The sequence below is a fragment of the Cicer arietinum genome, chromosome 1 (assembly GCF_000331145.2).
Source record: "Cicer arietinum cultivar CDC Frontier isolate Library 1 chromosome 1, Cicar.CDCFrontier_v2.0, whole genome shotgun sequence".
NCBI lineage: Eukaryota > Viridiplantae > Streptophyta > Magnoliopsida > Fabales > Fabaceae > Cicer > Cicer arietinum.
In genome coordinates this window covers 21,629,202-21,640,974 of record NC_021160.2, presented here as the reverse complement: position 1 = coordinate 21,640,974, position 11,773 = coordinate 21,629,202, and the positions used below count along the sequence as shown (strand labels likewise).

Here is an 11,773-nt window from a genome sequence, read left to right as displayed (position 1 = left end):
CTTTGCTGTATAAGTGGGCAAAATATCTTTCATTTTAGTACTACTCACAAAATACTAAAGAAAAATAATTTTCCCGTTACAAACAAAAAATTACAATACACATAAAAACTATGAGTATCTTTTATCTTTGAATTTGCATGTTAGTCTTCATTAATCTTTCATGAATCTTTTGAATTTGCGTGATATTTAATAATAAATTTAGAATATAAAATGTATAGTATAGTAGTTTATAAATTTGATAAAATAGTGTTTGAAATCGATAAAGTGAATTGTTTCTTTAATTCCTACATAAGTTTTATATTTTCTTAAATAAATTATTATTTTTCTATTCAATATTCTGAAAATTTAATTGAATTCATAGCTCTAAATAAATTTTATATTTACTTAAATAAATTATTTATTAGACAACTTATAATCAAAATTATTAGGACGGGCAACAATTATTTATGAGAATTTAAAATTGGAGTTATTAAGACAAATCTCGTATAAGAGAATAGAAATATAAATATACAAATGTACAATTTGTTAACTATTTATGAGTGAATTTAAAATCGGAAAAATTAAGAAACATAAACAATACAAAATATATATATGCATAACAAAACAATAAATCTTAATTCGATAAATAAAAGCTCACGAATATTAATCTTAGTACTATCTCCATTGCATAAAAGTTTTGTTTAACATTGAAGAGATCAAGACAAAAATCACATTCGCACACCTCTAATAACCAAATTCCATGACTCATTTCTTGGAGAAATTGAAGCAACAAAATATGATTTTTGTTTCAGACATTGGATAAAGATGAATAAGAAAGCTTTGATAAAGAAAGCTTAAAAGAATTGTGTATACATAGATAATATGAATGATATTTATAAAGGAGACGCAAGAAATAGATAGACGGTTAACGGAGTATTAAAAGAATTCGTAAAATAAAATAATTTTTTTAATTAAATTAATTTGAAGCGGTGATTGCTAAAGTAGTGTTTAAAAAACAATTACAAAAACTGTCAAGTCGTGGTGTTAGTGATCGTATTTTGCTGGTATTCTTCTTTTTTAACTAACCACTAAATTCTCAACAGTTAAACTTCAAGTAGTGGTGTAGTGTATTTTTAATCCATTCTTTTTATTTTTATTCTTTTATTTTTTTAATTGGCCACTAACTTTTCAACTGATCGTGTAACATAAGTTTAATTTTATTCTAAAAAAAGAGATATTATATTGTATAGATTATCTTTCAATTGGCCACTCAATTCTCAACCGTGAAATGTGAAATGTCAGGTCGTGCATTATATTTTATTTTTAATTGGTCATTCACTTCTGCATTTCTCATGTAATAGAAGTTTTATTTTTGTCTTAAAAAAATCTTTTATTTTTAATTTATTTTTCTTATTTTTTAATTGGTCATTAACTTCTCAACGGATACATGAAAAAACTGTAAGTCGTGGTGTATTGTATTTTATTTTTAATTTTTTAATTGACCATTAAATTGTATCGTGGACAAAGATCGTGATGTAACAGAAGTTTTATGCTTTTCTTACAAAAAAAGCTTTTTATTTTTAATTCATTCCTTTTATTTTTTTAATTGGCCATTAACTTCTCAAGAATAAACACGTATTATTTCTATTAATAGAAACTTATATTTTCTTAACACTCCAGTTTGTTGACACGTGTCAAACTTGCCAATTTATCATGTTTGCTTTAGTATAATGTATAGATAATAATAGAAAAGAAAGAATACGTTAAAAACAAAATTACATTAATTTAGGGAGTGAATATTTAGGGTCTTAATGGGCTTAAGTAGAAAACAACAAGTTCCCAACTCTAGTGATAGAAAAAAAAAAACGACGACTCTTATTCTCAATCTGAATACTCATAACAACTCTCTACAAGAAAGAAATAACAAGGAAGAAATTCAAGAAAACCTCTAAAAAAGTTAATGATTCGTCCCCTCAAGTAAGAAATCTTTAATTACGATCAAATTTACTTTGTCTAACCATTTTTCATTATTAGTATAACAAAATTCCTTCTTGATCTTCTGGAAAAATAAATAGATTTTTATGATAAAGTTGTTGTTGTTGTTAATAGTAAAACAAAAAAAAAAATGGTTTTAGTAAATGGCTTTATGATGATAGACAATTTTGAAAATGGTATTTGATATTATTATGATTATTGTGTAGGAATTTTTTTTTTTTAGTTTTAAAAGTAAAATTGTGATATGCAATTATTTTCTTAGAAGTGATCTCGATTTTCTTATGATATTGATATAAAAACCTATTTTGATTAGAGAAAATGTTTATCAATGTCAAAAATCAATTTTCATCCGGTAAAAGTCGTTATAAAGACTATATTGTGTTTTAATCAATAGAAGTAGTTATTGGCTAAGAACTCAATTTTTATTTGGTTAAAATCTTATATTGTGATAGTTTGAGTATTGAAGAAATTTTTATAAACTTTATTGATGTTAATAATAACAATGTTTCCAGAAATAATAAATAGGTTGAAAGTTGTTGTTATAATTATTTTGCAGAATGTTAAAGTTGTTATTTTATGAGACAATTGTGTGGATGTTGTGTTGATTTATAAAATAAAAATAATTTTATGATAGAGTTGCTAATTTGTTTTGTAATAATTAAAATGGAACTTGTCTTGAAGTGTCGTTAAATTTCATTATTAAAGTTTTGGAAGTAAACTAAGGAAGTCTTAGGGATCCTTGATGTTTCTTATATTATAATTTTGGTCCAAAAGATATATTTGAAAAATTACATCTTTCTTTTATTTTATTGAATTTGCAATGAGGCACTTGTGCCAAATACATACTCAAAATATATTTTTATTGTTACTTGTTTGTGTGTTTGCTAATTTGAGAGAATTGGTATCTTTTAAAAATATAAAGAAATTATTTGTCCTAAAACCTTAAGCCAACACCAAAACTTTAATATGAATTAGGGATAGATGAGTTTTGACACTAAATAAGTAGTAAATTAATTTGTGAAAGTGTAACATTTTTGGAGCAAAGACCACTACATAGGAACCTTAATAATGACACTCATAATGGTAAAGGCATCACTCCTTTCGCTTTCCTACTTGAATTATATGTGATATAAATGTATTGTGATGTTATGTATTGGTTTTGTTTGTGGGGTGTCTTCAAAATAGGTGTTATATGAATTATATGTTTATGAATGATATTATGAGAATAAATAATATGTGTATTTTGATTGGTATTGGGTGATTAATCAAGGTGATGACTTGTGTCTATACTAGGTTGGTTTAGGACAAGGTTGAAAGGTTTTGGACGCTCTGGTTGAGTGATCTATTTTGTTACTAACTAAGGTGATGACATTCATGCACGCATTGGTGGCCTGAACTTAGTGACGAGTATGTGACGACAGTTCATTGCAAAGGCAATGTGATTTAGAAATATAATCAACGGTGGGGTACTGAACATGGAATTCTGAAGAGCATTTGTTCAACGGTGGGACACGTCCAACAGTGGGACATTGTCCAATGGTAGAACTCTTTACTCTATAGGGTGGTGATATTCCAGAATCATGCATTGACATATAGTCTAATAAATATGATTCATGCGTTTTGGTTTATCTGTATCTTTGGTGCATTGTGATTTTAACTATTAAAGGAAGTATATGATTTATTTATATTTTGTTATAACAACTATATATGCATATCTATTTGCTTTGTGTTTGTTATTTGGAGATAACTCTTTTTGACACGACGACACATATAGTGTTATTTGAGCGAATAATGTCGCATACCAACCTAGTAGAAGAAATGTGAGGAAGCACAATAGCATTTAGTTGGAGGCTTTGAGATACTTTTGTACTAGTGTTAGACTTGTTGAGTGAGTTTTCCACAAGCGTCCAAAGTTATGACCAACTAGGATTTATTTTTGGATAGTAAAACACCAAGTGTTTTGGTTTTAGGAGTTTCTTTTGTTTAACGTATTAACTTTATTTTGTAATTGTGAATACTCTAATTAATTATTTTTGAAATACAATTGAAAAAGTTAGTAATTGATTTTAAAGTAAATGAATATTTAAGATAATCTTATGAAGACAAAAAATAAATTTGTATCTTTACGTTTAGAATTTCGTTAGTTAATGTCTCAAAAAGCGGAATGTTACATATTATGCGCATAGGATATAGGATTGATTTGATGATGGTATATGAAATAAACAAAACAAAATTCAATAGAGACTTATATAAGAAAAACAGAAAATGGATTGAAATAGTTTAAAAAAATATTTTTAGCACTTCAATCAAATATGACAAAGAACATCAAATAAAGACTCAATGAATTTTAATCAATAGAAACACTATTATATCATATTTTCTTCAAATTGAATCAAGTTTAAGATGTTGAATTCTAATATTTAAAACAAAATTTTATTCAATATTCAAAACCAAGACAAGATTTCAAAACTGAAAAAATCTTATAACAATTTTTCTATTAATTTGCACTAAAATATATTTTCCACCAAACTCCAAAACAAAATAGAAAAAGAAGTAAAATGCAGAAATTAAAGAGTTAGAGATAGAAAGATTCACATGGTGATTTATACAGTTCCTCTAGTTCATCCTCGCTCGTAGAGTACATCTTGTCCCCATTCTTTCTTAAACACTCTTCTCCACAAAATCGTAGAACACCCTCCAAATTCTAAATACAAGTTTCTCTTAAATATGAAGATCACACCTCACTGTTGCAAGATAGAGACCAAAAAATTCTTTTATGATTTTTCTAAAGAACACCTTATCCATCCCTTAATTGTATCTAGAATAGGCACTCCAACAACGATATCCACTCGCTATTGTTTATCGTTTCACTACTCGAATGTATACTCGACTTGATCAAGAAAGAGTTTTCAATCTATGATATGATCTTGAAGGTTTGAGAATGAGGAATGGATGAAATTATAGTTGTGTTTAGAAATAATGAGAAAACCTTTTATATGATGCGTGAAAGAGGTAACCAAATGAAAAACATGTTATGAGAAAAATAATCACTTTGTAACTGGAAAAACAACCTTAAAACTGTCAAAATTTAAGTCTACAAATTGTGTGAGTCGATTCATAAGACACATAAGTCGATTCACACTTATTGAAAAAATCATACTTGAAGTCTGGAGTTGTTAGTCCATTCACATAACTATGAGTCAACTCAAATAACTCCAGACCTTGCTAATTAGTTTATTCACAGCTCTAGAAGTTGAAGAACTAAGTTCTTTAAGTTTATGAGTCGATTCATAAGTGGATAAGTTGATTTACATAGTCAAAAACACTTAGAAAATAATTTGAAATTAGTTTCAAATGTTACTAATGTAATATTATCTTAATGCATGATAAAATACATGTAAGTAAACATATGCATGATAAAAATTGTTTTCTCATGCAATCTTACTTGATCAAGTGGTCTATGAAAAAACTAACTAGGAGATACCTTACAATTACAATCTCCCTCTTTTTAATGATAGAAATGTTTGCAAAAATTTGTTCAATAGAATAAAGGCAAGAAAATTTGCATATAAAGTGATGTATAGATTCACAAACAAAAGTGAGATGGAGAGAGGGATCACAATATGAAATGCATATTTTCTATTTCAATGTTTGTAAAATAATTGTATTTTGAAGAAAATATTTTAATTGGTCAATTATATTTAATTGAATGGAGATATTTATAAATTTATTAAATACATTTTTCATCGGTAAAAAATAATTAAGTAATTTTCTTCAAAAAATTTATTGTGCGTGTATATTTTCATTGAGAGATTTATTTTTTCAAAAATATATAAGGTAATAAAAATGGTGGAATAATATGTTTATTTTTCTTGTTAGATGCTTTTAGAATTTTAGTTTTTTGTGATATAATTTATTTCTTTAAGTAGACCTATTTAATTTGAAAAACAAACTTTTTTTTTTAATGTTAAGTTTCTGTGACAAAACCATATTCCTTATTAGAGAAATATTAAATATTTTATTTGTCTAAAACTTATCATGTATACTATTGATTTGATTGTTTATATTGTAGAGGTAAATTGTAGATTAGAGGTACAATAGAAAAAAAAATTAATTAATGTTAATTTTGGAAATATGTCATTTATTGTTAGTTAATGTTAATTATAAATTGAAAACCGAAAAGAGTCATTTATTTTAGAACAAAATATTTTTATAAAAGAGTCACTCATCATGGGATGAAGGGAGGATATAATTTTCACATCAACGTACTTTGTTTTTATATGATTTTGTGAACTACCTCAAATCTAAATTTTTTAAACTATTTCAATCAACTACACGAAAAATGAATTTTTGTTGATAGCGATGATAGATATTACAAACTAAAGTTTAATAGATCAACGGACCAACCATTGCTGATAGATGGTGGCTTCAAACTTTTAGTATTTATTTTAATATAAAATTTTCATTATTATATTTATTCCACCATTAAAAATATTTTTTGAAAATTAATATTAGATATATATTAATTCAATTGTAATAGTTTAATTTTGTTATTCCAAAAAACAAAAAATAAAAATTCGAAGACAATTATAAAATAATCATTAATATCACTTTAATAAATTAAAAAAATTTATTTCTCTATTTTTTTAAGCTATAGACGAAGTAAAATACTCTTAATTATTTTATTTTTTGTAAGCAATAAATATTACGAAAGGTAAATTTAGAAAAATAATACCAATTATTAATAAATTTAATACAATTAAAAATATTTAGTTTTTATAATTCAATTGATAGGAATTAATGTGGTATGATTTTAACTTTAACATTTCATCCATGCTTTTATGATGTCATACTAAGTCATTTCACATAAAATTTGAAAAAACTACAAGAGAACAACAACTTGACCCAAATAATTTTATTAGATATTTATGTATTTACGATTATTATAAATGTAAAGAATAATAATTTGAGAAAGAAAAACACATACTAGTAATTAGATCATACATTTGTGAAGAAAAAAAAAGTAATTAAATGATATAATTAATTAGAAAAAAAAAAGAGTATTATTTCAATACATAAAAAAATATCTCACATGATATATTTTAGAATCGAAGTTTAAAATAAATAATGAACTATGTTAAGCATTTAAATTTTTGTTACCAAATTTAGGATAAAAAATGCAAGTAATTGGATGATATGATAAAATGGTTGTTTAACCAAAAAATGATAAAATGAGTGATGAAGAGCATTGATGGGCTGGTAACGCACATGGGCTATCTAGCTGGGTTTCCTTTTACAAAGAAACCGACAACCTCAACATTAAAAAATAATAACTTATCTTAATAAATACAAAATAGAAAAACAATGTACTTCCTCCTACGTTTCCTTCCACTGTTCCCTCTCACTCCAAAAGTCAATAACCGTGTTATCTTAGTGCTTGATTACTGATAAGACATATTCTAAGCTCGAGAAATGAGCAATGAGTGTTTTTGAAGACAATGACCCCACATGTGCTGTTCTTAGATGCCAACAATGCCATCATCAATGAATATTCAATACCCATTTATTATTTAGGAGTACCTTACCATACCCCAAAAAGTTTCATTTTATTTTTTTATTTTATTTAAACTTCTTACAGGAAGAAGGAGGAGGAGTCAATGCTTCACTTTGCTTATGTCTCATTCACAGAGAGAGAAAGAGAAAGAGTCTTTTAACCACACTGTTACTCATTTTGTACCGTTGTGAGTTGTGAATTGTTTTATTTTGGGTTGGTTTGTTAGTTGTGAAAGGTGAATTTTTTATTTCTTTTTGTTTTGGGAATTTGGAATAGCACCAAACTCGGTTGTTGACCTAAACTTGGTTGATAGATAGATAGATACATAAGATAACCAATTTTATGTTTTTAGGGTTTTATTTGTGGTGGATTTTGCAAATGGGTCTTTTTGTGTTGACAATGGAGTAGTTTTAGGGTTTTCAAGTGGTGTTGTTGAATCTGGTTTTGGATTTGGTTTTGTTGGGTTGCTTGGAGTTTCTCTAAAGGTTGTGTCTTTGGGGGAAGAATTGAAAGAAGCTACATTGTTAGATACAACACTGAATTTTGAGTCCAAGTCTTTTCGTAATTTGGAAGGCTTTGTTTGGGTGTTTCAGAAGGTTTTTAATTGACCTTAGATCTGTTCTTAACTGTGTTTTTGTTAAGTTATTGGGATTTGAGTTAATGGCTTGCATGAAATTGGGTTCCAAAGCTGATGCATTTCAGCGTCAAGGCCAAGCATGGTAACTACCCTTATCCTTTTTATGCTCTTTTAATTATAATTATTTTTTATCCTTTTTATGCTCTTTTAATTATAATTATATATAATATTGTTGCTTTCTCTTAAATGTAATTTTCTTTCTTCAAGTGTTTGTCTTGTAAAGTTTAGGATTTGAAAGAACATGTTTGTTTACTCATAAGCTGTTGGTTTGTTGAATGCTTACTTGCCATGTTTCTTTTAGTGTTTATCAGTGGTTTTAAATGTTGAATTCTGTGAAGGTCTTATTTGTATTGCTTGATATATCCTTCTATGTCGAATTCTGGATTGGTGTTCTTGTGGACTGCATGTAAAGTTCTGAGTGCACTAAAGTTCTTCATGAGTTTCTTGTTCCTTATTTTTTTATTTGATATGATTTGGAAATTGGTTAACATTACATATGTGTGGTAAAATTCTGTAATATGCGCCCTTTGATAGAAATATACCTGTCAATGACGATTACGACACATTCAATTTGGAAATGATCTATAAATTATTACTTCACTTTTCATTTCAGTATGCTTCTTATTGCCGTCGTAGTGGTGTGAATTTTGTTGTTTTGTTCCATATGTTTATTTCATTACCACCCCTACGATAGTTCAAATTCACAGTTGTTTAAGATATGTTATTATGTTTGTTATAAGATAGTGAAGGAAGAAATTATTCTGTTCTTGTCTACTATGTTTGTTAAAACAAAATAATCTTATAGTTGAAAAGTGTTGTTTGTTGAACTTTTTGCTGAAATTTTGTCACTATTATATAATGTATAAGATTTTTATTTTTATCGTCGTCATAGGTTCTGCACGACCGGGCTTCCCAGCGATATAATTGTTGAAGTTGGTGAGATGTCTTTCCATCTTCACAAGGTATATGTTATTATCTTTCTATATAACTGTTACACATCTAGTTGATGCACTATTTATACTAATTGTATTAGTTTGCTTAAATTCCCAATTCCTTTTTTAAAAATTAAGGTTTGGCTAACTTAAAATTCCTCAAAGTTTGCATGAAGACAGCCATATCAGAGTTTACTGTAGTGCATTAGTAACATATATTTTCACCATACTATGAACTCTGCTTAGTTCAAAATACTCGATATTGCTTCTGTTGGAATGTGGTTGCAATTTGCAATGTTTGTATGCTAAAAACTACTTGAAATTGTGTATCTGGGCATTATGTAAATGAAATGCGGTAAGGGGCAGTATTTAATTCTGGTTTTGGAAAACAATTCTAATTTTTAGTTTCACTTTCTTTCATATATCATTTAGCACATTTTACAGTTTTCACTTTTACAAAATAGTTTTTCAGCTAAATAAACTCACCCTCAGTATTTTCCATATAATCTTGTGAGCAAAAAAATAAGTTAACGCGGATACATGCTAAATGCAGTTCCCTTTGCTCTCTAGAAGTGGGGTTTTGGAAAGATTGATTGCCAAAGCTTCTGAATCAGAGGAAGAATGTGTCATAGACCTTCACAACATTCCCGGTGGGGCCAAAACATTTGAACTTGTGGCAAAATTCTGCTACGGTGTGAAACTTGAACTCACGGCATCAAACATTGTGTGCCTATGGTGTGCTTCCGAGCATCTTGAAATGACCGAAGAATATGGCGAAGGTAATCTTATTTCCCAGGCTGAAACCTTTTTTAATCAAGTGGTCCTCCGAAGTTGGAAAGACTCCGTAAGGGCACTTCAAACATGTGATGATGTTCTTGACAAAGCTGAAGAGCTCCACATTGTGAAAAGGTGCCTTGAATCGCTTGCAGCAAAGGCATCTACTGACCCAAATTTATTTGGGTGGCCAGTACTAGAGCGCGGTGGTCCCTTACAGAGCCCTGGTGGAAGTGTTCTGTGGAATGGAATAAGTACCGGGGCAAGACCGAAGAATACAAGTTTAGATTGGTGGTATGAGGATGTAGCAAATTTGAGTTTACCTATTTATAAGAGGTTGATAGCTATCATGGAATCTCGGGGTATTAGGCAGGAAATTATTGCCGGTTCTCTTGCTTTCTATGCTAAAATGTATTTGCCTGGTTTAAATCGACGTAAGGTTTCCGGTGAATCCAGTACTCGGCTAACCCCGGTGGCTTTAGGGTCTCCACCATCTGAAGAAGATCAAATAATTCTCTTGGAAGAGATTGATCAGCTACTCCCGATGCAGAAGGGCCTAGTTCAAACGAAGTTCCTGTTTGGTCTACTTCGAACAGCCATGATTCTACGAGCAAACCCCTCTTGTATATCGAATTTGGAGAAACGGATCGGGATGCAGCTCGATCAAGCTGCTTTGGAAGATCTCTTGATGCCGAATTTCTCGTATTCAATGGAGACACTTTACAATGTTGATTGTGTCCAACGAATTCTTGATCATTTCCTTGCGATTGATCAGGTTACAGGTGGCGCCTCTCCGTGCTCAATTGACGATGGCCAGTTGATTGGATCGCCTTCACTGACACCCATTACCATGGTAGCAAAACTGATCGATGGTTACCTTGCAGAGGTTGCCCCGGATGTGAACTTAAAACTTCCCAAGTTTCAAGCACTTGCTGCTGCTGTTCCGGAGTATGCCAGGCCTTTGGATGATGGTTTATACCGTGCTATAGATATTTATTTGAAGGTATGTACTTAGATAAAGATAGTTTATATCATGCTATGACTATAGTTAGTGTTTAATATGCTTCGGTGTGGTATATATTGCTATGATGGATTTAGTTTATGGTATTATATGCGTCGTGCCACAGTTGAGCCATTTGTTTTTTTTATTACTCATGTTACGAAGTATCCGCCAAACTTTGTCAATGACTAATTTCCGCTAAGGAATCTGAGTGGCAACCTTTAGTGGGTTCTCCCCTCCCGAACACATTTTTTCCATCCACAATCACACCCAAGACCTTGCTTCTTGCCAATGTTTAATTCCCCATCCTTGATTTGAGTGACCATACTTTACCCAAAGCATATATAATTGAAAACCAGATATCCTTGTCACCTTTGTAAAAACTTTTCAAACTATATTGTTGGTTTAAATAGTTTTTCCATGCTTGCAAATATACCCACTTTTGCCTTCATTCCATGTCAAAATGTTTTTCTTTAGTCCTTGAAACATAAAAAATTTGCTTAGTCTTTGTTGTTTAGGTTTTAGTACCATAATAATACTGATTCGGTGTTGTCTCATAAAAATGCAGTCTCATCCATGGTTGGTGGAGTCAGAGAGAGAGCAACTATGCAGACTAATGGACTGTCAGAAGCTCTCACTAGAAGCATGCACACACGCCGCACAAAACGAGAGACTGCCCATAAGAATCATAGTTCAAGTTCTATTTTTCGAGCAACTCCAGCTTCGAACATCAATTGCCGGTTGCTTTCTAGTCTCAGACAACCTCGATGGATCAAGAAATTTAAGAAGTGGTTTTGTCGGATCCAACGAGGGAGGCTGGGCGTCGGCCGTGAAGGAAAATCAGGTATTGAAAGTTGGGATGGATAACATGAGGATGAGGGTTTCTGAGCTCGAGAAAGAGT

The 11,773-nt window shown here is 29.7% G+C and overlaps 1 protein-coding gene across 1 annotated transcript in view; it reads left to right on the top strand.

Annotated features, from left to right (window-relative positions):
* Positions 1-7,337: 7,337 nt before the first annotated feature.
* LOC101505595 (BTB/POZ domain-containing protein At1g30440) overlaps positions 7,338-11,773 on the top strand; it is a 5,434-nt gene continuing 998 nt past the window's right edge. The window contains exons 1-4 of the mRNA XM_004488214.4: positions 7,338-8,247; positions 9,058-9,127; positions 9,651-10,874; positions 11,440-11,771. Coding sequence (XP_004488271.1) covers positions 8,189-8,247; positions 9,058-9,127; positions 9,651-10,874; positions 11,440-11,771 — 1,685 coding nt within the window. The 5' untranslated portion in view covers positions 7,338-8,188. The remainder of the gene's footprint in view (positions 8,248-9,057; positions 9,128-9,650; positions 10,875-11,439; positions 11,772-11,773) is intronic.